This window comes from Phytophthora infestans, genomic scaffold (assembly GCF_000142945.1).
Source record: "Phytophthora infestans T30-4 supercont1.35 genomic scaffold, whole genome shotgun sequence".
Lineage (NCBI taxonomy): Eukaryota > Oomycota > Peronosporomycetes > Peronosporales > Peronosporaceae > Phytophthora > Phytophthora infestans.
The window spans coordinates 769,010-794,506 of record NW_003303724.1 but is presented as its reverse complement, the minus strand read 5'-3'; the positions used below and the strand labels follow the sequence as shown (position 1 = coordinate 794,506).

The window sequence follows — 25,497 nt, the reverse complement described above, 5'->3', positions numbered from 1 at the left end:
GATGAAGGAATTCAGCAGCAAGAAATAGTACAGCACCATGATGAAGAAGTTGCCCACCGGCGACTTGACAGCTGTCGAGCCGCCGTCGTACAGATACCACGCCGCCTTGTGTCGGTCTTTGTCCAGATACTGCGCGTTCCAGACCGTCGACAAGATGGCGCCCGTCAAGCACAGCACCACCATAAGCACACAGATGTACAGGATCTGCTTGTTAAGTCGACGTTCCATGTTGCTCCACTTTATGGGTTCAGAAGACGACGCCATCATGATCTTCGTATCCGGTCCAGTGTTCACGACCAGTCCGTAGATATACTCCGTGTTGCGTAGAGTGGAGCCTCGTAGCACGATGGCGTTGGTCGTAATGACCTCCTTCTTCCCTCCTTTTAGTGTCATGGAGCCACTGAAGCGGTGGATCGAGTTATTCGGCGTCTCGCACACCAGCGTTCCCTTTATGTCCCCCACGGCTGCGTCGCTTAGTAGCGCTGTGTATGTGCCTTCCAGGCCTTGTCGGAGCTTCAGATTCGTCTCTCCATCCAGCGATTTGGTCTCCACGTAGCAGATACCCGCGGGGTTTAGCGGATCTGGCTCACAGGCGCCCAGAATCACCAGATCCGCCGGCACGGGGTCTCGATTGGCCACTTTTACGACATCTCCGACCTGTAAAGTATGCCATTTGGCAGGTTCGAACGCTTTCGCGTCTCGTTGGAACCTCAGACAGGGCAAATTATTGGCAATATGGTCTGCTTTGTGGCGCTTGTAGTCCTCGAGACAGGCGAAGAACATATCGATGAGCACGATAATCGATAGAGCAGGTAAAGAAGCCGGGAAGCCCCCCGTGTTGGAGATGGGCTTGATGGTCTGCATGATGGAAATGACTAGGAAATACGCATTCGCCAGCTTGCTGAACTCGTAGAAGAGCAGTTTGGGCAGGAAATTGTAGACGGTGAAGCGACTGGTGATCACCAGATTCGAGCAATAGTTAAGCGCCGTGTTCTTCTCGAGAGCGTTCAGATACACGTAGCGGTAGTCCCGGTCGTCGATGTCCTCAGCCTCCTCTCGCTTCGTGTCCTCCTGGATCTGACTCAGCTCGGCCACATCGTCCACGTGGACGTCCACCACGTTGCTGCCCAAGATGCTGTCGGCCTCGATCTCGTCCCGGAGAGGCGAGGGCTGCGCCAGTAGCGCGTAGGGCGCCGTGGGCGTGCCGCCATCTCCGTCCCTGCTTGAAGGCATGTGCGTAGCGAGCGGAGACGAATGGAGAGTGGCGATAGGCAGAGGGATAGCACGCCGCAGAGCAGATGGCTTGTGTCTGGTTGTTGGTTGTTGCTGTTGTCTTTTGAGACTGATCAGAGAAGCCATTTTGGGAATTTTTGCATCTCGTTTGGTGCATAAATGCGACAGAACAGGAATGATACCCTGTTAAAGAAATGATTTGAGTAAAAGGGGAAGAAGGAAATTGTTGGCAAAATAAAATCATCTAAACTAAATATCCTACTTATGTAAATATTGATGTAGGTTCCATGCTGTTGAGGGGGGGATGTCAATCTGAGCTGTGGTCTTGACCATTACGAGTCGTTTTTTACTGAACTGCTGTTCGAGCGCAACAGATTGAGCTCGACCTCCACTACCGGTATTACAGTATAGGCCACGTGTGAGTGGTGACGTAGGGTTCGTCACGGGGGGATTGTTCTCCATGTGTCGATCGCTTCTAAAAGTAGGAGCCATTTAAATGTAAATACACTTAAATGTCAACTTTAGGAAACTAATCAGGAAGTAACGTAAACACGTAAGTGCCGGGCAAAAGGCCGCGACAGGACTGCGGTGTCTGGCGAGGCTGCTCTTCTCTGCTGCTCTCTGGTGAGCGGCAGGCGTCAAAACGCAAAGTGTGGAGCAGCCTCCGCCAGAACACCGCTGTACCGCAAAAGTAGATTAGTATACAAATAGCAAATAAGTCAATACTAAACTCTAGATAAATGCACTCTCGTTTGAGTACACCATCTTGGCAGCGCACAGCCAACGATGTCCTTGTGCATACAGTCCTTGGTATAGTCCTTCGCCATTGCACGCATGTGTACTCAGTGTAGCCGGCTGTAGTGCAGCCGCAAGCTGCACTGCCAGGCGCATGAGTGTCCTTGGGATGTGTCTTTGCAGACACTGGCAGTGGACGGTGGCTCGTAGTGGGGGGCACCGGACACTGGCAGACTGCAATGCACTGGCGCTCGACACGCAGGTAAGTTTTATAGCTCACACTCCCACTTGATCTCGGCGACGCACTTGGAAGTCGACGCGATCACACACGCGCATCCTAGTTGCCGCCATAGTCCTAGTAGTAGCGTAGTCGCAGCTCAAAGACAATAGCAGTCCACTCAGTAACAGCACTCCCACTCGATCGCCCTCGTCTTCATCAATGTCGCTCAGGTACAGCCTCCGCATCAACAGCAGTAGTCAACGCAGTAGCAGTAGTCGTAGTTGTAGCCATGTCCTCGGATACGTTGTCGTCGCTCGACACAATAGGTAAGACTTTCATAGCCTTGCGAAAGTGTGTGAGCTTCACCACTGCAAGTGCCTTTGTCATTATATCGGCCACCATATCATCAGTTCCGATGTGTTGGGTTGTAAGTTGCTTCAACTTCACGTGGCGTCTGATCATGTGGTACTTGTTATCGATATGTTTCGATTTCGAATGTCTGCCAGGTTTCGCAGCTAAGGCAATGGCTCCTTGATTGTCTCCCAGTAGTTGAGGTACTGGATGCTTCCAGCTCAACTCCTTGCATAGGCCAGCAAGCCGCAACAAGTCCTTGGTCGCCTCTGCCATTGCTACGTACTCAGCTTCACAGGTACTGAGCGCGTTGATCTCTTGCTTACGAGATGCGTAGGAGATGACGTTGTCGTCCAGCATAGTGATGTAGCCACTGATACTCCGTCGATCCACAGGGTCGTTCGCATAATCAGCATCAGAGTAGCCACTAACTTGCACATCAGTCTGTAGCTTCACATTCATCACTAGTCCGTAGTCACATGTAGCCTTCAGGTAACGCAGCCCCTCTTGGCTTGTGCGAAATGCATATGATCATAGCTCGCAAGATACTTGCCCAGGTGTCGGGTAGCATGAGCTATGTCAGGTCTCGATGCACTAACGAGGTACTGGAGAGCACACACCAGTTCTCTGTAGGGAAGATACTCCTTCGAAGCAGGCACGTCTGTCTTCGAGGGCGTCGTAGCTTCTGGTGTAGCACAGCCATTACAGCTCTCCATATGAAAACGCTTCAACACCTCCAGTACGTACTGCTTCTGGCAGTACACTATTTGCCGGCGCGGCCGGTCAATCAGGATCTCAACGCCTAAGAGATATTTGACTGTGCCCATCGTCGTGAGCTCGAATGTCTCTTGCAGTGAGGCAGCGATTGTGGCACACAGGTCACGTGAACCCATCAGCAGTAGATCGTCCACGTAAACAGTCAGTAGCAACTTGACTTCACCATCCTTCCTCAATGCATATAGGCCGTAGTCAGAGTCCGTCCTAGTAAAGCCCATCGCAACAAGCTTCGCATGAAGCGTGCGATTCCAAACGTTCGGGGCTTGCTTCAGTCCGTACAGGCTCTTCAACAATCTGCAAATGGACCCAGGTCCATCCACCTGGAAGCCAGGAGGCTGCTCCATGAAGATAGTCTCGTCCAAGTCTCCATACAGGAAAGCCGTCTTCACGTCAAATTGCAACACCTCCCAACCTCTTTGTACAGCGTAGTAGATAGCCGCACGTATGGTTTCGAACCGGATCACAGGTGCATAGGTCTCAGAGTAGTTAATCCCAAGTTGTTGTTTGAATCCATGGATCACTAGTCGCGCTTTGAATCGTTTGATTCGTCCACGCTCATCTCGCTTCACAGCAAAGACCCACCTACACGTTATCACCTTCACTTTCTTGGCATCTTTGCGGGGTACAGGTTTCCAGGTCTTATGACCCTTCAACAATTGAAGTTCCACCAACATTGCAGCTCTCCACTGCTGCCAGTACTTGCTTGCACGTGCTTGTTTGTACGTCGTCGGAATCTGCACATCCGTAGTCATAGCCTGCACTAGGCCTACCACGTAATCCGACAATCGAACGTTCGCCTTCTGCTTCCTTCTTGGTCGCTTTAGGCAGGGCTCTCTTGATGGAGGTTGAATCTCGAGGCCACTTGTCTCCTTCTCCACCATTGCAGGTTTCTTCTTTATTCTGCGTCTCTTGCGCTTCCTCACTTCCAAATTTTCCTCGGTTTCTTCAGCAGGATCCTGCAACACGGCTGGTGCTGCAACACCAGCAGTCTCCGCACTGTCCTTGATCACAGGTGCGTCAACGATTGACAAACTCCCACTTGAACTTAACTCAGTTTCTGCAGGTTCGTCAGCAGGTGGTACCGCCTCAAGTGGCTTCTCCGCACTAGAGATGCCGTCACTCCAACCTGGAAGGTACGTTTCCATGTTGGTCTTGATGCGCGCCACAGGTACAGTCTCGAGTAGAGTATGATCACCATCAAAGAATGCGTTCTCTAATAGATGCTTCATGTAGATACCATCGGTCGTGAACTCTTCATGGAACTTCACATTCCCACTACGAGCTGTCACCACTTGAGCTGTCACCAGGTCAATGAACTTGTAGCCTAGGGTCGATCCGCTATAACCCAGTAATAAACACAGTCTTGCCCTTGCTTCCAGCTTTTCTTTCGCTTGTCTTGACTCAGGGGGAACACGCACGTGTGCCAGACAGCCCCAAGTACGCAAATCATCCAGCATGGGCTCCGATTCGTACAGGTTCTGGTGCGGGGACACCAATCCTAAGGGCTTGGTGGGCAACCAGTTCAACGTCGTCACCACATGCAGGAAGGCTTCTCCCCACAAGGAGTTGGGCATGTGTGTAGCCATCAGCATCGCTCTGATCCTTGGTAGAACCACGCCGTTAGCACGCTCCACAATGCCCTTCTCTTGAGGAGAATAGGCGTTCGTAAACTGCTGCTCAATCCCTTGGTCGACGCAGTAGTCACTTAGTTCCTTGCTTGCAAATTCACCTCCTTGGTCGGAGTGTAGTCGTCGCACCTTCTTCACAGGAAAGCGAGTTCGCAGCCTGTTCAGCAGGACCTTGATGTGGAACGTTACTTCACTCTTCTTCTTGAGTAGGAACGGCCACTTGTACCTTGTAGACTCATCTATGATAAAGAGAAACATTGTAGCTCCATCCACAGACTGTTCGTTTACAGAGCAAATGTCCATCATGAGAGTCTCCAGAGGTTCGGACTTCCGCGATGGAATCCGTTTATAAGACATTCGTTTTTGCCTTACTGGCAGCACAAGCAACGCACTCGTAGGAAGTCAGACCTTTTGCATTCATCTTAACTCCAACATCGAGTTTGTTTGCCAACACTTTCACCGTCTCCATGCTCATATGACCAAATCGTTGGTGAAGCAGCTCCATGGCTTTCTTGCTGTCCATGTCCTCTTTTAGAGCCGCCATCACCATTACTCCAGTCACTTTTTCTGCACGTAGTCGGTAGATACTGTCACGCATCATGAACTTGAGTGATGTGCTTGGCTTGGAGATCCAAGCAGTCTGTTGGTCCTCTGAGCATGTCAACTTGAAGTTGCCCTTCGTTTGTAGGTAGCCCAAACTAATGATGTTCACCTTCGCGCTCGGTGTGTACACCACGTCGTCCAGGAGACGGTCCTCGAGCGGGCCAGTTGCCTGGTTAACAACACGCAATAGCACAGACCCACAAACAGAAGTGTGTTCAGTTGTGCCATTCGCAAAGTCAAGTCGACTAGCTTGGTCTTCCCTTATGGTAGTAAACAATGACAGGTCACCACAGACATTTGCCTGGGATCCTGAATCAAGTATCCACTCCACAAACTCAGACTGAGCTGATTGCATACCTTGGTTCTGGTTCACAGCGTTGACTTGACGAGAGTTGGGTGGTCTGTTCTCACGACGGTCTTCAAATCGACGTGGAGACATGTTCCGCCCTTGGAAATTGTCACGTCGAGGTGAAGGTCCTCGTCCTCTCGAAGGATTGTCACGCCACTGCTGCTGCGGAGACGACGGTCCATAGCGACTCAGTCGATCATCGCGCTGGGGTGGCGGCTCATAGCGACTCGGTCTCTCGTTACGCCACTGCTGCTGACGCGGTGGAGATCGATAGCGCCCTGGATTCCCTCTTGGTTCACGTCCTCGCATTGACGGAGAACGGCCTCTTCCTCTTGGTGGAGTTCGTTCTCGATTGAAGAATCGGGGTAGTGAACGACTTCGTCCTCGTCCTTGAATAGGAGGGTCAAAGTGTCCAACATCTTGACTCCAGAGTCCTCTCTCGTACGCACTCTCCAAGTTAGGTCTGTAATCATTGCGCATCCCTGGTTCTTGGCGTCTGTTAAACCCGACATCAGGACCTCGACAGCTATCCCCCGGCACAGCCGAACCCCCTTGTGGTTCAGCTTGATTGCGCCATGGCTCAAGTGTAGGCCCTTTCGAGTTACTCGACAGTCCTTGCCCCAAATAGTAGATGACTGATTCCCACGTAGGCACCAATCCAGCTGTAGACTGATTGCCCTCCCACTGAGTCTGCGCAGTACTCGATACAGTAGGTTGCATGTTTTGCAGTACAGTAGCTTGTACACCCTGTTGAACAGCAGGTTGTCCAGTAGGTTGCACTTCAGGTTGTATCGCAGATTGTATGGCAGTTTGCACAGCTACAGCTGGTGCTTGCAGTGTAGGCAGTGAGGATGATTGTCGTTGTTGTAGTCCTTGTCCTCCAACTTGTATGTGTTGAACAAGAACTCCAAACTTGCAGCTGCAGTCGCTGCGTTGCTTGCGCAACCGACGGTTGAGTGCGTTGCGTACTTGCCCCGCACCCCTTCAACAACACGACGCTCTCCTCCTTCTTCACTTTCCGCAGGAGACGTTAGTGACCATGCAGGTGATTGCGTAGCCGTAGGCGATAAGGCAGCACCATCCGTAAGGTCAATCGCATTCGCATCGCATAGTGATAGGCCAGCAAACAGTCCTTGGCCATCTTCTTCCAACGCTACCGCATCCACACGACGTACGGAGTTCACCAGCGACACGGGAGCCCTTGGTTGTCTCTCTTGCAGCTTTCTCGCGAGCTCTGGCTTCAGTTGCTGGCCAGTGAGAGCCGTACACTCGGCATACCAATGTCCTTCTCCTTGACAGTTCGCGCAGTTTGTGCGCTGCTTCTTATCTGCAACGCCCTTGGATCGCTTGCGCTGTTGCTTGTTGCGCTTGCGTCCTCGGGCTTGACCTTGTCCTTGGTCCGTTCCGACATGAGCAACTTGCATTGAATGCACGACAGGTTGTCTGGTCTGTGCACGCAGCTGGTCACGCTGGTGTTCAGCAGCGCGTAGTCGCTGTAAAGCTTCAGCAAGTGTAAGTGTCTTACGATCATGGTTGTTAAGCCAATCGCCGTGTTCACGGGCGAGATCTTTAAACGCTTCCACGCTGTTCGACAGTAGTAGGCTTGCATGTTGCCACTCAGCAAACTCACCATTAGCTTGATGTAGAAGTGTCACCTTCTTCGCAATGTCGTCAGCATACTGCGATACCGACTCGTTTGGCTTGAGCCGGCGCGTCACTAGCTCTTGCAGTAGGTAATCAGGATTAATGCCATCTCCAGCCTCAAAGTGCTGCGTAATCGCATCGTAGAGCATAGCGGCGGCGTCCATGTTGTCGTGGATGTCGTCGATCTTGAACGTCGTACGTAGGTCAACAGACAGCGACAGCGCATGCGCTGAGAACGCCTTGTTCTTGCGCGACTTGTACCACACGCGATATTTGTCACGACGCATGCCTTCTACTGCATCGTAGCGCTCAGGGCCATAGGTGATGTATCCCAGCATCTTCGGCTCGAAGTGCAACGGCACCTCGCTCTTCCAGGCTTTGTAGTCGCCCTTCAGATGGAGCTTGGGCAGCTTGATCGGAGGCGAGTTGATGAGGACCTTGGTGTACTTAGCCAGCTCGCCGTCGTTGTAGCGGCCAGTAGGGTTCATGTTGTCTAGAGGGCGCCACGGATCGTCGGGGTCTCGGTCGCCGTTTTGTTGGTTTAGCGGCGACGGGGGAGGATTGTCAACTGGCACGGATTCTTCCGTGTTCGTCGACGAAAGTTTATGCATACTTTCGAGTAACATTTGGAATAACGGGCGGCCACCCGGGATTCCAGCCAATGAACGAATTAGTCGTTCTGCATCACTGTGCGACAGTGTTGCGTCATTGTTCAAGCTTGAATTTCCTGCCAATGAGGTTGAAGCTTGATCTTGATTGGTCGAAATTCTAGATCTTGTGTCTGGAACGCCAGCAGCCACGTCAGTCGTAGACTGCGCCCTGATTGGGCTCATAACCAGTGGTGACGTAGGGTTCGTCACGGGGGGATTGTTCTCCATGTGTCGATCGCTTCTAAGAGTAGGAGCCTTTTAAATACACTTAAATGTCAACTTTAGGAAACTAATCAGGAAGTAACGTAAACACGTAAGTGCCGGGCAAAAGGCCGCGACAGGACTGCGGTGTCTGGCGAGGCTGCTCTTCTCTGCTGCTCTCTGGTGAGCGACAGACGTCAAAACGCAAAGTGTGGAGCAGCTTCCGCCAGAACACCGCTGTACCGCAAAAGTAGATTAATATACAAATAGCAAATAAGTCAATACTAAACTCTAGATAAATGCACTCTCGTTTGAGTACACCATCTTGGCAGCGCACAGCCAACGATGTCCTTGTGCATACAGTCCTTGGTATAGTCCTTCGCCATTGCACGCATGTGTACTCAGTGTAGCCGGTTGTAGTGCAGCCGCAAGCTGCACTGCCAGGCGCATAAGTGTCCTTGGGATGTGTCTTTGCAGACACTGGCAGTGGACGGTGGCTCGTAGATGGAGGCACCGGACACTGGCAGACTGCAATGCACTGGCGCTCGACACGCAGGTAAGTTTAATAGCTCACAGTGTGTACATGTATTGCTGTCGATGAGCGAGATCCATAGCTCCGGGCGACCATTTGAAGAGTTATCGCTGAGTTGGCCTCGTCCTGAAACCTTGTTACATGTATCACCCTTCGAAAGGAGGGATGGACTCCTTCGATGGACGCTGGGCAGAAGTACCGGTATCTCATTGTATTGTATCCGATAGAACACATTGTACAGGTATGTACCTGATAATTTTATCATGGGTACAGTTCAGTATTACTGTAGTACAGAATGTTTACCAAAGAGTGTTCGACAACCACCGCTGCCTTGCAAGCTGCAGCATTCGATGCTGGCGGCGATGTCATCGAAGTGCTGCCGCACTATCTCACGGATCCTACGCCGATACCGTGTGCCACATTTTGAGTTAAAATGGAAGCGTCATTCGTCCTTTACGTTTTGTATGAAACTTAAAGAGGCCAGGTCAGAGTGCATTTGTACCGGTAGCTCGTATTTCCGGACGCCTAATCGATGGCGAAGAACGCGATTGATTTCGAACATGTATTTCAGGCCCCGCTTTTGATGAAAGTGGAGGCAAATCTGAGATTACGGTACATCTAAGCATAAACTTGTTGAATGTCCCGCAAACGCAGATCGAGCTATTAATACAAGTACGCGCCTCTGGAGGTGTACGTATTCCCTAGCGAATGGTGAGAGGTGTGTTAGGTAAAAGCAAATTTGAATTGGTGTGGTGCTGAACATGTGTGTGATTTAACCAATGCTACCTGAGACTGATTGCAAAGTATTTAGAACGATGCAACTAAATGTAGCTTGAACATTACTTGAGTATATGACGGGTTACGTTTAATAGTTTTTATGGAGTACTTGTACCGGTATATACTTTAATTTTTATTATAAATATAATACTTTTTGAGGATTAAAAAAAAAAGCGAGTGCAACTTGAAGTTGCTTCTGAATGATGGTCGACCTCGTAATAGTGACATTTATATTCAACTGCTTTCCCGCCAAAACTCCATTTGCTGCTCAACCAGCGCCACCAGCGAAGCGCAGCAAGCAGAGTCACGATCCGTCGTCCATCCAGGTCTCCTTCACTCTCCCCAACAGCCAACATCAGCGCGACGACGACACCGGCAACAATGACCGATTAGCCTTGGAACGCGAGAAGCTCCGGCTTGACCGCGAGCACTTGCAAATGGAGAAGGAAAAACACATGATGCAAAGGGAAAAACACAACATGGAAAGGCAAAAACATAACATTGAACAAAAGATCCGCGAGGTGACAGTAGGCGAAGATCAAGGCGGAGACGGCGCTCGCCAAGGCGTCAGCTGCCGCCTCCAAATTCGATATGTACAAACGGTTGATGAAGTTGGGCCTACCCAGCGATGAACTGGAAAAGACGTATATGGAGTTTCTATCGATTGAAGACGACTTCGCAACAAAAAAAAATGTCACTTTTCTTTGAACCAGTGCTTCAATTTAAAACTAGCAGTTTTTAATACCTTTCCTACTCTCCGCGTGAATATTTTAAGGTTAAATGAAGAGTAGTACTTGTGTGAGATAGGCCACTGCTATTAATACTGTGAGACCGGACGGGGCCGTTGAGAGAACTATTCTTGTGCATCAAAAGAGCGCGTGGGTCTTACCTTCCTGACGCGTTATTGTTGTAAGTGCACTAGGAACAAAAGCGCCATGTCGAGACATTCTTCAGTAGCTAAGGTGGAGGTGCGGCATCTAGGCAACGAAGTCAAGCGTCAACCCAGCGAAAGACACCCGAGACGTTCATGGGCTCAGGGCATTTCGGGACCTGCGGGCCAGTACTTGGTAGGCCGTCGAGCCAAGAAGAAGCTCATGAGGTGGCAAATTTTCAACCTGCTCCGTCGTCTGGTAGTAATCGCTGCTTCCATCCAGTACATCGTTGTCTCTTTGACCGCAACTAGGCGCACGTTTGAAGCTTTAGAAGGTGTCCATAATCCGCCCGAGTCGTTCCGAGTCTTCACTGCGTCACTTATCTCAGGCTACGTGGGGAATGGTCTTATCCGAGACAGCTATCTTGTTCACAAAGTGCTGGAAAACGACACAAGTCCTCGAGATCACGCTGTGTTTCTGGAAGCGAAGAACAAAACCTCGTTCCAGAATTGTTCTGGTTTACCCAAATTTAATCCTAAGATCTACAATTTCGAGTATCTGAGTCACGCGTACATTCAAATGGGAAATGCGGCCAAGCACAACGTCACTCTTTTTAAAGACTTTGAGCTTGTGACAGTGGTAGTGGACTGTAGTTTCACAAACCTCAAGTCAGGGGACAACGCTATGGTTCGGTTCTTCAACTTGGTTCGCTCTCGTGTCGACCCAACAGAACTGTACATGGTCACCATGTCACTCAATGTACAAGACTATGAAATACGCAGCCAAAAGAAGACGGGGCCATGCATTTTGACTATGATTTCGATAGTGAACGACATGGGTGCGGGGCCCCTGGGAGAGTATTATCTTATGGCGCTGACGTATCCGTACAAACGAGCCATGGGGTTTGAAGTGTACGAGTTTATGGGGATAACCATCGACAGCTACCTCGAGCTGCGTACTGTACCGGAAGATCCACTCACACAGCCAGCGAACCGCGTGATCACAGCGAGGAAACGAGGTTTCTACGACGGCCAAGAACAGTCGAATATTCGGTACATGTATACAATGCTCGATACAAACGCGACGACTGCAATGACACGCTGGGAGTGGCTTGGAGAGGCTGTAATTTCAGATTCGTGGGCGTGGGTACACGGACTACACCTAATATTCGGGTTACAGACGATTTTTTCGCTAGTTGTGCTGTGTGTGGTGGCGTTCCAAAATGCCAGATCTGGAAAACTTTGGATCGGTGACCCTTTTGCGTCCGTTTCTACTGCAACTCTTGTCACCCGTGGCGTTCTTGTGGTCATCTCGTGGTATTTGAACTCTTTCTGGATGCTCTTTGAGTTTTGCTTGTCTATCGCTGGCAAAATCTCCAAGACCCAGATCGTACGCGTCCATACCGAGTTGGTACACGCTGATGTTCTAGTCGTCTATCTGAGTCTGGTTGGCCTTCTCAGTTCTTTTTTTCGGGAACGCATAGACCCCTCAGTCGCCATCTTCTTATTTGAAATTATCTTTTCAAATCATGAAACTCTTCTCACCTCGGCAGCAGCAGTCCAAAAGGAGATTGTGACGTACTCGGATAAAGTATTCTACATGGGCGTACCGAAGGTGTCGTCCGCTGTTGCAGCCATGTCCCCACTGCGCTTGTGGAGTGCGTTCCAGATCCCACTAGGTAAAGACGGCACTTTCCTCTTCACGTCGTTCTTCCCGAATGCTATATTACTGTCAATCATCGCAGGGTTCGCTATTTTACATAAAATTTATCGCCATTTCTTCCCGGAAAAGAACCGACAACGGTCCAGTGTGATGAGCACCGAGCGATCGTCTGTTAATGAGAGAACAGCGCAGACGTTGAAAGGAAACCTCACGAATTTCGAGATCTCAACGGGTGCTGAGTTACGAACGCGGTTTGGGATCATCTCTGACTATAACAATTATGTGTACTTTAAAGGCATGAAGTTTGCGTCAGCCGACGGGGTCTACTGCTCCGGGTACGTCATCGTGAATGGCAAAATGCTAGTGGGAGTCAAGGATCTGCTATCGATCGCGTTCATCAAAGCCACTCGTTCTCGGTTTACGAACATCTACGTGTACGAAGTGGAGGGAAATACGGTCAAGGAGACGGCACGACTGGTGTATCCGAATACGTTCTCGTGGTCTGACCTGTGGCATTTAAATGTCGGGGTGCTACTCTGATCACAAAGGACGACACACAAAAAAATGTTTTACAGTAATGGTATACACGTACTTCAAATTATGCTGCTCAAGAAGCTAAATTGTGTTTTTAACAGTAAATAAAAATTTCTCCGACAGCCTTAGAAATAGAAAATGCAACGGAGTGTTCCGTTTCACTACTTGCCAACAATAGCAAGAGATATACCTCCCGTCAAGGCCTTTAGCCGCCCATTTTAGATTTTTCCTTCACTGACAGGAGAGCCACTTGAGGCTGCAATGCCGCCGACGGAAAATGGCAACAGTTTCTGGGGGACGGCAATGTCGAAGGTGCAGGTGAAGGCGCAGAGCAGTGGTGCGTCATCCAGGCGCTCGGTTTGCAGCTTCTTCTTCAGCCGCGAAAAACTATACGTCGTCCAGAACAAACAGCCCCGAAAGACCACAACGCGGAAAGGTCCACAGTCCAGATCGAAGCAAAAGTTCTCCAAGTGGCAGGTGTTCAACAGCGTTCGTCGACTTGTGGTTATTGCTGCTGCGTTCCGGTATCTGTACCTCTCCCTGCTGGCCACTTGGAGGACGATCGACGTTCTGCGATCGCTAACCAATCCAAAGCAGTCTTTCGGTATCCTCACGTCGTCATTGATTGGAGGCTACGTCGGAGACGGTCTCATTCGAGACAGCAGGCTGGTTCGAGACGTACTGAAAGGAGACACAACACCTCGAGACCACGCTCTGTTCCTCGAATCGGACACACAAGTCTCGACCACAAACTGCTCGGATGTGCCACTGTTCAACTCGAATATTTACAACAACGCCTACCTCAACCGTACTTACATGGAAATCGTGCGAGACACCAGCTACAATACGACGATCCTCACAGAGCTCGAGCTCGTCGCCGTGGTCGTAGACTGCAGCTCCACTCAGCTGATGACAGGAGATCCTTCGATTGTTCGGGTTTTCAACGTGGTACGGTCTACTAAAGACCCGACAGACGTGTCCTTAGTGGAGGTATCGCTGTCGGTGCAAGACTTCACCATGTGGTCGTACAAGAAATACGGACCTGCGATTGTGGGCATGGTTACGGTTATCCACGACATGCAGGCAGATATCACTAAGCAGATCTACATGATGGCGCCGACGTATCCGTATCAGCGCTCTATGGAGTTCGAGATTTTCGACTTCATACGGATAACCAACAACAGCTACAGAGAACTGCAAAGCATCCCGAAAGACCCGGAAACAGAGCCAGTAAAGCACCTGGTTACGTCACGGAAACGTGGGTTTTTCGATGGTGATGTCCAGGCCAATATCCACTCCATGTACTCCGTACTGGATAAGACCGACACCAAGAGTGCTCTAGCGAGTTGGGAGTGGTTTGGTGAATCTCAGATCGAAGATACGTGGGCGTGGGTGCATGGGGTTCATCTCGTTTTCGGCGTGCAGACGCTAGATTCGCTACTCGTCTTGTTCCTCGTGTCGTACCAGAACTTTCGAGCCGGTAAAATCTGGATCGGAGACCCCTTTTCGTCCGTGACGACTGCAACGTTTGTGGGTCGTGGACTTCTCGTGGTGCTTTCGTGGTACGTCAACTCGTTCTGGACTCTGTTCGAGTTCGCGATGTCCAATGCTGCAATCTTATCAGGCACCGGAATTGTTCACGTGCACAAAGAATTGGTCCACGCTGATGTTCTGGTCGTGTATCTCGGTCTTGTGGCTTTCGTAAGCTGGTTAGCTCGCGAGCGCATTGATCCTTCGGTGGCTATCTTTATGTTCGAGATTATTCACAAGCATCGCTTGAGCTTCATTGAAATCTCTCCTCCAGTGTTGCATAAGATCGTGACCTACTCGAATAGTATTTTTCAACTTGGTATCGCCCCAAAGACGCCTGCTGTTGCCGAGATGTCTCCACTGTCGTTCTGGCGTACCTTTCAGATTCCGACAAAGGATGGTACCTTTCTGGCGGCATCGTTCTTTCCTAAAATCAGCTTGTTGGGGATGATCGGGTGCTATGCCGTCATGCGCAAGGTATATCGGTATTTCTTCCCGGAAAGAGTTCATCATAGGTCGGGTCAAAGCACGAATGTTTCGGGTAACGAGAAGGCAGCACTTGCGTTGAAAGGGAACTTCACAAACTTTGAGATATCGACGGGTGCAGAACTTCAGACACGCTTCGGTATCATCTCGGACTACAAGAACTACGTGTACTTTAAAGGCATGAAATTCGCATCTGCGGACGGCGTCTATTGCTCCGGGTATGTGATCGTAAACAACAAGTTCCTGGTGGGAACCAAACATTTACTGGCCATTATTATGATGAAACTGGTGCGTGCTCGCTTCACCAATGTCTACACGTACGAAGTGGATGGGAACACTGTCAAAGATACAGCAAGACTGGTGTACCCAGAGACGTTCACGTGGTCCGACTTGTGGCGTCTGAATGTCGGGGTGCTGCTTTAATATCCACAGTTGATCGAACACTTATAGAGTTATGATGCATTTTCGCGTCGTTATCCCAATTAGTTTATACTTTTGAATAATATTGCGTTCAAAATCATTTGTAATTTTGAGCTAAAACGTGCCACGCCAGATAGTCGAACACACACTTATTATTACTAATAGGACATCTTTACCAATATCCTATCAGCAAATCGATTCCCCGTTCACTCTAATTAGTCATGCCACGACGAATTAATGGTTTTTTAAGTTGGAGCACGAAATGTATTGGAATTTACATTAGGTTGCCCGTTTTGTGAGATCTATCTTTCAAATCAAGCAAACTTTAGTACTGGGAATACCTTGGGTACATATCACCGGATTAATTTCACGGTACTGCATATTTTCCATATTCATGAATCATGAATATGGAAAAAAAATACTAGCACAAAAATTGAATATATTCTAACACAAAATTTGAATTCTTGATATTAATATTCATGAACAAACAGCCTATCAAAATCTGTACCTGTATAAATATTGGATTCAATAAACGATTCAAGTGTTGTTAGCTACTGTGTCGTGGTTTAGTGCGCCTTTCTTAGTGTTGAATGTTGCACGAACAATTCGCGGAAACTAATACCTGTCAGAATGGAGTTAATGCAGAATCGTGTTCCGTCAGTGACGGCGGATGACTTTGTATTGCAATTTTTTTGTTTAATGCGGCTAGCGCCGGTAGCACAGATTATAACCTCAAGGTCAGCAGTAATTGCTTCACCTGTTGGCGGGACCCCGAGGTCTCCCATAAAAATGACGGCTTACAGAATTATATATTTCGTTGTGGGCATGCACCACAGCATAAAATTGATCCTTGCGCCACTCCCAATTTCAGAATTTAGCTTAAATCCCATGAAAGAGCTTCCAACAAAGGCCAAGACGTTGGCTGCCATATTGGACACAAATACATCAGCCACAGGGCTTCATTTCCGAGGCATCTAAAAAAAACGAAAACAATCATGCTGACAGAGCGGCATGTAGTCAGTGATTTTCAGTTTCATTTATTGGTCCAAGCAAGAATAGCCTGGGCCTCGGCTTACTTCTACATAATAAGCATGGCTCTAGCTTAGGAAGCTTCTCTCTTCACGTGTTCAGGAGCCAAAATGAAGAGAGCAGATAGCCAAATGAATTTCTGGGGGTCGTCAACGACAAAGATGCAAGTGAAGCCAGAGGAGTGCAGCCCTACGCATTGCTCTCTTCGCTCGACGCTATTTAGTCGCGGAAAGAAATACGCCGTACAAGACGAGTCGACACCAAATCGAACGTTTACGCTGAGGAGTTTCAATTTCCGAAGAACCAAATCAAAGGGAAAGTTTACGAAATGGCAGATGTTCCACCTAATACGTCGCCTTGTGGTGGTCGCAGCTGCTTGTCAGTATATCGAGATTTCTATGCTTGCTACCTGGCGTACGATCGAGGTCTTGCGTTCGACGGCGAGCCCCACCGAGTCTTTCGGAACTCTCACTGCGTCTTTCATTGGCGACTACGTTGGAGACGGTCGTATTTGGGACAGTCGATTAGTACAAAAAACTTTGAATGGAGATACTACACCGCGCAATTATACAATATTTCTTGAGTCGGAAACGAAGATATCTACTGAAAATTGCTCTGAGATTTTTCTCTTCAACCCTGAAATTTACAACTACCATTTCTTGACTCACGGGTACTTGGAGATGGTGCGCGATACCAGCTACAACACCAGCGTCCTGGCGGACCTGGAGCTGGTTGTCGTGGTGGTAGACTGCAGTTTCACAGCGCTTGTGTCCGGAGATCCCTCGGTTGTGCGGATTTTCAACTTGGTTCGGTCACGTCATGACTCGAGCGATCTGTACTTGGTCACCATCTCGTTATCGGTGCAAGACTACGAGATTCCAGATCAAAACAAGAACGGCCCAGCTTTATTAGGCATGCTCTCAGTGGTCAATGACATGCGTGCAGACACTATAGAACAGCTTTATATGGTCGCGCCGACGTATCCATTCCAGCGATCTCTCGAATTCGAGATCTACGACTTTGTAGGTCTAACCAACGACAGCCATCTAGAGCTACGAAGTATCCCACTAGACCCTCTCTCCCAACCCGTATCTACTCTGTTCACGTCTCGGAATCGAGGCTTCTACGATGGTGCAGTCCAGTCGAACACTCACTCCATGTACTCGCTGCTAGATACCGCAGATACCAAGAGTATGTTGGCACACTGGGACTGGTCTGGGGAGACTATAATCGCTGATTCCTGGGCGTGGGTGCACGGGATTCACCTTGTTTTCGGGATGCAGACCGTCTATTCCCTCCTTTTACTGCTCCTCGTGACGTATCAGAACATCCGCACTGGGAAAATCTGGATTGGAGCGCCATTTGCAGCAGTGTCGACTACAACTCTGGTCTCGCGTGGGTTTCTAGTGATGATCTCGTGGTATGTGAACTCGTTCTGGACTTTGTACGAGTTTGCGCTATCTAATGCTGCAAAGTTATCCGGACACGAAAGTGTCCACGTCCACAAAGAGCTCGTTCACGCTGACGTCCTCGTCGTTTATCTGGGTATTGTAGCGTTTCTAAGCTGGATTATTCGTGAACGGATTGACCCTGCTATTGCAATATTTCTGTTTGAAATCATTCACAAGCACAGGCTCAGCTTCATCAAGATATCGCCGCCCATTCTAAACAAGATTATAACGTACTCGGACAGCGTCTTTCAGCTCGGTAAAGCTCAAGTGTCGTCGAGTGCTAATGACCTGTCGCCGTTAGATTTCTGGTCCACGTTCCAGATTCCTAAAAAAGACGGTACTTTTCTGGCAGCGTCATTTTTCCCGAAGATCAGCTTATTAGGGCTCATCGTATGCTACGCTCTGTTACGCAAACTCTATCGACATTTCTATCCGGAACCCATTCATCAAAGCTTTTCGAGTCAAAGCAAGAACCAGTCGGCGAATGAGAAGACAGCGCTGACACTTAAAGGCACGCTAACCAAATTTGAGATCTCGACTGGTGCCGAACTTCAGACCCGCTTTGGGGTTATTTCCGACTATAAGAACTATGTCTATTTTAAAGGGATGAAGTTCGCGTCTGCAGATGGAGTGTACTGCTCCGGGTATGTTATTGTACATGGTAAATTTCTGGTAAAGTCGAAGGATCTTTTGGCCATTGCGATGATCAAACTCGTCCGCGCTCGCTTCACGAATGTATACGTGTATGAAGTGGAAGGCAACACGGTCAAGGAGACAGCCAGACTTGTATACCCGGTAACTTTTGCATGGTCGGATTTGTGGCGACTCAATGTTACAGTGTTGCTGTAAGTAAAGAAAAAAAGTGTAGAATGAGATGATATCGACCGGTGTATTTGTTGCTTAGAACTAACATGTTTCATAACCTTCGCGGACCTAGCTGGGCCATGATGATCGTTAGCTTGTGACGCGACAAACTGCTTCGCCAGCGCTTCCTTCTTGGCAGTCGACGACTCGTCGGATTCATGGCTCGAAGGTGGCGAGGCGGACCAGCTGCAGATAACGGAGTGGAGACATCACTACAGAAGGCACAACAAGACGGCAGACTGGCTGGCAAATTACGCAATGGATACTAACCGGAGCGTGGTATATGGAGCTAGCGGGGAAGTGCAGGAGCACGAGCTGCGCCAAACGGCGGAACAATTGATCGCAGGCGACTGCGAGCAGTGGCGAAGCGAGAGGGACAGTAAAGACTAGCAAGAACAAGCACAAGAAACAGCAAAGAGGCAGCAAGTACCAAGAAGGATGGGTACAATCTGGCCGAGCACTACATGCCGGGCGGAAAGGGGTATTAGAGTTTAGATTGGTAACACAATACACCTCACTTATTATCATGTAATAGTTGCTGTCCAGCTGACCGGCAGCACAATTACAGCCGCAGACCACTCCAGCAAAGTTGATCTTGGTTCGCTGAACAACGTTGGACTTTCAGCGAGGGAGACACGCTCGCTCGCTCAAGATCCCCGTAACAAACTACTGCGAGTCAACGATGCCGCTCCGAACGAAGAACGCTATCTGAAAGCTTCACCACTCACCATGTTGAGCGAGAAAGTTAAAACCACCAGGAGCATGAAAAAAATACTTGCGATGGCGCACAAGACGTCGGGCGCGTTTAAGAAGATCCCTGGAATGACAAAGGCCAAGCAAACCCTTTTGCTCAACAAGTTTACGAGGATGGCAAAGAAGGGGGTGCATCCCGACAAAGCGCGGAAGGCCAATATGTTCAAAAACAACGACGAATTCGCCATGTACCAAGTGGTCTACAACACCGTCCGGCGCAAAAAGCCTAGTGCTTGATTCAACAAGTCTACGCTCTAGAGCAGAAACAGCAAGCAAATGTTATCGTTCTTTGTGTGTGAGTTCTTGTATCTTTCGCAGCGAACTTGTTTTACTATTTTGAACACAGAGGCTTGACAGAGCTATACATGTAAATACACTTCATCTACAAGCTCCAGTCTCTAAAGGTCTTCCCGCAAGGTGATGAAGCACCTGTCTACCGAGCCCAGTCTGTACGTTCATGACGGAACTGTGGAGTGATCACTTTCACTCGTCACCGATGGCTCTGGTCTGTATTCCCAGCGCACGCTGCGAGTCGAATGCAAAGGGTAGGGGGTTGATCTAATTTTTTTATGAGCGACAACAAATACGTCGACAATGGAGACCCGGCCCGAAAAGAAGCTGTAAGAGTTTCACTCAATACAGAAGACCTTTCTTTTTCGCCGACTCACTAAATACCATATATTAAGCTTAGACCTGTAATGAAAAATGAGAACTAAACTCTCTGTATTTTATACCAGGTCATCCTTTATTTAGCCTTTGAGTGTGTACCCTAGAAGCTAAATTTGTCCTCCATCACCTTCAAAAAAATAATCTTCAGACCAGGTGTCTCAAGAAGTACCATGTATCGAGTGATTCCGAGCTCCGTATCAAGCCCTAATGCTCAGGTTATCCGCCGTACTTTTGGCGGCCATGACACGCTTTCTCGTCATCACTACACCACCCTTTGGATATTCATGGCGTTACTTCACGCGTTGTGCTCGACATTCTTGATCTGTTCCGCTAAACTCTATTGGCTCCTGGAGAACGATTACATCGACTACTTTGCAGGACTCCTAGCTCCAGAACGAGATCGACATTTCCGCGTCGTCGGCACTGTGCTCGGCATGCTAGGGGCAATCCACGGACTACAGTTGCTCTGTCACGTCAGAGCTTCGGCAGCCGCTGGAGAAATACGCGTTCGACCGTTAAATCTGGGATCAGCTATTGAAACATTCTTGAAACGCGTTGTGAACAAAGTTATGTTTCGTTAAAAAAAATTTCGACATGCTGGGAAGCGAACAGGAGTATCAAATAGGTCACGCGAGTTCGATCATCCCAACGAGCATTACACTCGAATGTTTGCGCTTCGTAAGACTGTGGAGATCGCTACGCAAGCCCCAAACGGATATTTGCATAGCACACTAGTGGCGAGATCGTGGATTAATCACGCAAAAGTGGCGCTGATAGTGACAAACTGCTGGTCTGCTTTCATCATCCACCAAATGCTGCTGAAAAGTGACCCGGGCATTCGGCAGGTTGCTCCTTCCTCACCAAGGTCACGGATATCCGTACGCTTCTTAGCAGTCACAGTGGACGCAGTGCTCGCGACGGCGACGGCTATCATACTACCCGGCGCAATCTTTCTACCTTATGCTTTACAGTTCGACATTACGAGCCTCAGTTTTCCTGTGACGCTGCTCTATGGAGACACCTCATTCCCCAATCTGGTGCTAGAGAATCGAGCGTTTTTCTTCATGTCCTGGACGAATTCCATGATGAAAACTGTACCTCATCTGAGTGTGTTTCTATGCCTGGAAGCCATGGCCTCCGTGCTTCATGCCTCAGATCTACCCACAACGAGACCTCCGTCTCCTCCGAAATCTCCCAAGATCCGACAGAGTATCAAGCGATCTACCATCGCGCTGGCATCGTACCGTGCATTTCTGCGAGCATCAGAGAGCGAGCAACACTCAGCACAGATTTTGTCTCGAGTGCATCGCGTGACTGTCCCAATGCTCTTGTTAATTACTGGAGGCATCGTACTTGGTCTGCATCTGACAGCACAGTACGGATCTGTAACTGAAGACATCGCAACAATGGAGAGTATGTGCATACAGCGTATGCATCCGTGGTTTGCCTCCAATTTCAGTTGTTCAGTGGTGAGATACAATTGTTACAAAGAGGGCGTAACAAGTCCTTCTGAAGAAGTATTAGGCTGGCTGGAACGTGAAGCAGTACGCAAGATCATATTCATGCATTGTTCCGCGTTTACGATGCCACCAATCATCCGCGAGTTCTCCTCTCTAATGGGTGTGGAGCTATGGAACACTATGTACACTAGTAGAATGGGGAGAGGACGCTGCAGTGTCGGCGGATTTGCACCCAATGATGCTCTTTGCACTCTTCATATACGTCAACCTGACGGGTATCCCATCTGGACTTCTACAAGCTCCGCTCCCCATCCAACTAACAGATCTGGAATTTATTCACACCAATCTCACAACAATTTCTGACTCCGTTGTGGAACCTTGGAACGGGTTGGAGATTCTGTTCATTGAGCACTCCAAGATACGCACCTTTCCCAGTGTACTCATGCAACTCCCACTTCTGAGCGATCTCTCTCTTATCGACAACGAGATAGAAACAATACCTGACGATGCGTTTCTAAACGAAGCCTCGACTTATTTCTACAGTGTGGCCTTGTCGAAGAACCCATTAAGGAATTGCCTCAAGTTCCAAACATAAAGTTTGACATTTCGTACTTGGCGCTGGAGTTTACTCAGCTAATTGAGTTACCAAAGTGGATTAAATCCAATGTTTGGGATGTGGTATCGTTGGGTGGCTCTCCGCTGTGTCAAAGTAAAAACACCATGAAGCTCTCCGGAGATATTTTATGTGGAGAAGATGAGAACGCTTGGGACCCGCTTGGAGACGAGCGCTATCCGATAAAGCTCGTTGAGCCATTTCGATCGTTAGACGCATAGTCATCTTTTAAAAAACCCAGTGGAATAAGACCCATAATTCCATCGATCATGTGACAATATAGTCTTGTGTCCAGCATTTGATAGCCAGGGAAGTCAGTCACCACGCCTCTCACAGCCCATGGGATGCAACTTCATCTTGTGCGATCTTACGCAGAAGTTCCACAGTGGCGAGTCCTGTGGATAAAATGGTATCGCACCACTCGGTGGAATGCTGACCGTCGTACAGGGCCAACACTTGTGCGACGTTATCATTAGCACTCGCGAGACTTTTGTGCAGTTCCTTTATGGTCGGGGCCCTCTCCTCCTGTACAGACGTCGAGTGCTCTTCACTTAACTGTACTTTCTTGCTAGTCGCTACTTCAGCTTCGTCAGCTAATCTCACCGCCTGGTCGGTTAGTCTGCACAAGTTACTGGCTATACATGTCACCCGCCAGTCATCGTACATACACTCTGAATTCGTCTCGGATGCTAAAGACTTGGACAATCTTAACCGACCACACTGACCCACCATCGCGGCATGAATCTCGGCTATACGCTCCGTCTCAGACTGTTTAGAAACATCACCACTCTGCTCTTCCGTGTCTGCCACCTTCTCTTGAGTAATGACACCTCTCAAGGTTCCAGTAGTCGGACGTCGGAAGCCTTGTGAAGGGGGTAGAGCCGCTCTCGCTCGTCGAATCTCCTTCAGTTCGACAGACTCCACGTCCGTCACGTCTTCACTTTGCTCCAAGGCAGTAACGTCAGCCACGTCATCCCGTGAGCCTTCAGCATAATCCTCTAAGCTTTCGTCCGGCATTTCCGACTCCAAATCCCTTCTCTTGTCCTCACACAGCTCCAGTGAAGTCCACCACTCAGTGGGGCGTTTTCTGCGGTCCATCCAGCGAGCCAGCGTCATCTTATAGACCAGATCCACCACTGCTCCTAAGCTGCCTTTAATTCTCCTCTCCAGAGCGCCAATGTCCTCGATTCGCATGGATTTAAACCTCAAAGTGCCGAGTCCAGACGCTCGCCACACGCAGTCTACATCACGCAAACAGTCTCCGATCTCCGCTAGCACGTCACGTCGTGGTATTCGTCGACTGTGTTTCCTACCGAACGAGAATTGCGGTAAGAAATCCTGATACCGCTCTCGACGCTCGAAACCGAGCAACACTCGTCCACTTTCTCTCCATGTATCCAGGTACACTAACAGCTCGGGTGTCCACTCGTAACTTTCCTTAAGTAAATGATCCTCTGAAGTAACACTATCGCGTTTTAGCTTCAATTGAGCTCTCAACTCGACGTCGTCACGGAGAATTCCACTCGTCGCCTGTTCTGAAATGATTGCAGCATTTACATTCGACGCGTCACACTGCATGGCCACTGAGTATATATGTAATATCAACAAGTGGAAATGACGCGCAGCTCTTCGCGCGAACGACAGCGTCACGCGCAGCTGGTTCCACCCGTATCGTGTCCTCACGAACGCGTCTCGTTTGTTCCGAAGCGCCGCCGATCTCTTGTTTAGCGCTCGGAAATGCGGCGTCATGCTCGCTGTGATGGCTGTAAGCTTCTCCGACGCTGTGACTGTCCACTGTTCGTTTAAATGCGATGGCGGGGGCTGGTACAGTACTTGTAGGTAAAAGAATGGGTTCGTCTCCTTCAGCGTCTTCATGACGCTGTGCATCGCTCGTTTCAGTGGCTTTGTCTCCTCTTTTCCGTCCGCTGCAGCGTCGTAGAGTCTCCACAGAATCATTGGCACCCATTGGTGTCTTCCTGGGAGCTCTTGGTGCTCTTTAAGGAGCCGTCGACGCTCCGCTACGATGGAAGTTGCCCTTTTCAGGAGATGAGGCAGTCTTTTGACCATTTTTTGGGTACGTTGGGCCATTGTGTTCTTGCGGCTGGTAATTTGGATTAGCAATTTGTCCGTGCGTTTGCCTAGATTCATAATTTTTGGTTTCTCCACGTTTTCTCCGTCCATTTCGGCGCCGAAAAGAGTCTGGAAATGGGTCATTTGCGCCACTGCGACGTGTATTCGACTGAGTTCGTCGGCTTTAGACTGTTGCGACTTATACCGTTTCCATTGGAGCTGTAGAGAGCGTTCAAGTGAGCTGAAAGAGTCGCGTACGTCCGCACACTGGTGAAGCTTTCGAGCCATTATGCGTTGAGCTGATGCGTCGCTCTCGCGCTTCCTGAAGAGAAAATAAAGCGTATTAGAGTGTCAGATCAAAGAGGGGAGTGCTGAGAGTGTAGCGAAGGCAGATTTACCGCTTTTTATGGCGCGTGGGCGGCGTTGGTGCCTGCATCTTGGTGTGGAGTCTGGCCGCTAATTTAGTTTCCTGCAGCACCAAATTTAAATGCTTGTGTGGCGGTGCTAATTTCGGTCTATCGACCACCACTCTAGATCGAATATAACGTCTTTCTTTGAACGGCGGTATGTGATACCGATATTTTACGCTACACTGTAGCATATCGAAGCGTACCGGTATTAGAAGCCTTTGGGCATGTTTCTAACATATTAGCAAGGGTGTACATTGGATTGGGCTGCCCATTTCTGTTTTTTAGATGCCCAATTTGGGCATCTAAAAAACAGAAATGTCGAAATTCTTATTGCTGCTTAGCGAAACAAGTCAAGCTATTTATACGAGACGAGATGAATCTTGCTGGCGTCCATGTTGAGGCTGGTCGGAGGAAATTTCAAAGTGAGAGTGAACACTCGAGGGCACGTGGGAGCGTCATCGACCACCCGACGAGATCCATAGTCGCTGAAAAGGATAGTTTTTTTTGCGATTGTGCTTTGCTGTACTTTGAACGAGGGAGAATTATTTTGCCTAGTGCTGATGCAAAAATAATCCTTGCTCCTCGATTCCATGCTCGACAACGAAGTCTGCGTCACAAGCTGTTTCTTGTGGGAAGGTCTGACGTTGCTGACGGGAGTAGCGATACGGAGAAACTAAAGTTCATTTATTCTCTCAAACTTGAATACCATAGGATTGATCGGACGACAGTGGTTGCATAGCGGAAAATGCCATGCTTCAAGACCACAAAGTCTCCCAAAAATCTGTCCATCTACTCACGTATATATTTCGCTGCGGCCATGCACCGACAGATCCACTGGAGCCTTGCGCTACTCCCCAATATTCAGAATCTACCTTAATTCCAAGAGAGAGCTTCCAACAGATGCCCAGACCTTGGTTGCCTATCTGGACACTAATACCATCAGCACAGGGTTTCCTATTCAGAGGCAGCTAAAG

At 49.1% G+C, this 25,497-nt stretch overlaps 6 protein-coding genes across 6 annotated transcripts in view; 4 read left to right on the top strand and 2 right to left on the bottom strand.

Moving 5' to 3' along the window:
• PITG_15267 (phospholipid-transporting ATPase, putative) overlaps nucleotides 1–1,359 on the bottom strand; it is a gene marked incomplete at both ends in the record, with an annotated part of 5,630 nt that extends 4,271 nt beyond the window's left edge. Inside the window, one exon of the mRNA XM_002898668.1 lies at nucleotides 58–1,359. Coding sequence (XP_002898714.1) covers nucleotides 58–1,359 — 1,302 coding nt within the window. The remainder of the gene's footprint in view (nucleotides 1–57) is intronic.
• A 9,435-nt stretch (nucleotides 1,360–10,794) lies between these two features.
• On the top strand, nucleotides 10,795–12,774 carry PITG_15265 (uncharacterized protein; the record flags this gene model as incomplete). The annotated part of the gene is made up of 2 exons (XM_002898667.1): nucleotides 10,795–10,825; nucleotides 10,904–12,774. The coding sequence occupies 2 exons, from the start codon at nucleotides 10,795–10,797 to the stop codon at nucleotides 12,772–12,774; spliced, it is 1,902 nt and encodes a 633-aa protein (XP_002898713.1).
• Nucleotides 12,775–13,584: 810 nt separating this feature from the next.
• On the top strand, nucleotides 13,585–15,207 carry PITG_15264 (uncharacterized protein; the record flags this gene model as incomplete). The annotated part of the gene is made up of 1 exon (XM_002898666.1): nucleotides 13,585–15,207. The coding sequence occupies one exon, from the start codon at nucleotides 13,585–13,587 to the stop codon at nucleotides 15,205–15,207; it is 1,623 nt and encodes a 540-aa protein (XP_002898712.1).
• Nucleotides 15,208–16,568: 1,361 nt separating this feature from the next.
• PITG_15263 (uncharacterized protein) lies at nucleotides 16,569–18,533 on the top strand (the record flags this gene model as incomplete). The annotated part of the gene is made up of 1 exon (XM_002898665.1): nucleotides 16,569–18,533. One exon carries the CDS (start codon nucleotides 16,569–16,571, stop codon nucleotides 18,531–18,533), a length of 1,965 nt encoding a protein of 654 aa, XP_002898711.1.
• Nucleotides 18,534–20,254: 1,721 nt separating this feature from the next.
• Nucleotides 20,255–22,264, top strand: PITG_15262 (uncharacterized protein; the record flags this gene model as incomplete). The annotated part of the gene is made up of 6 exons (XM_002898664.1): nucleotides 20,255–20,476; nucleotides 20,624–21,109; nucleotides 21,260–21,592; nucleotides 21,636–21,974; nucleotides 22,028–22,080; nucleotides 22,141–22,264. The coding sequence occupies 6 exons, from the start codon at nucleotides 20,255–20,257 to the stop codon at nucleotides 22,262–22,264; spliced, it is 1,557 nt and encodes a 518-aa protein (XP_002898710.1).
• A 921-nt stretch (nucleotides 22,265–23,185) lies between these two features.
• Nucleotides 23,186–24,191, bottom strand: PITG_15261 (uncharacterized protein; the record flags this gene model as incomplete). Its single annotated transcript, XM_002898663.1, has 2 exons — nucleotides 23,186–23,207; nucleotides 23,248–24,191. The coding sequence occupies 2 exons, from the start codon at nucleotides 24,189–24,191 to the stop codon at nucleotides 23,186–23,188; spliced, it is 966 nt and encodes a 321-aa protein (XP_002898709.1).
• Nucleotides 24,192–25,497: the final 1,306 nt, after the last annotated feature.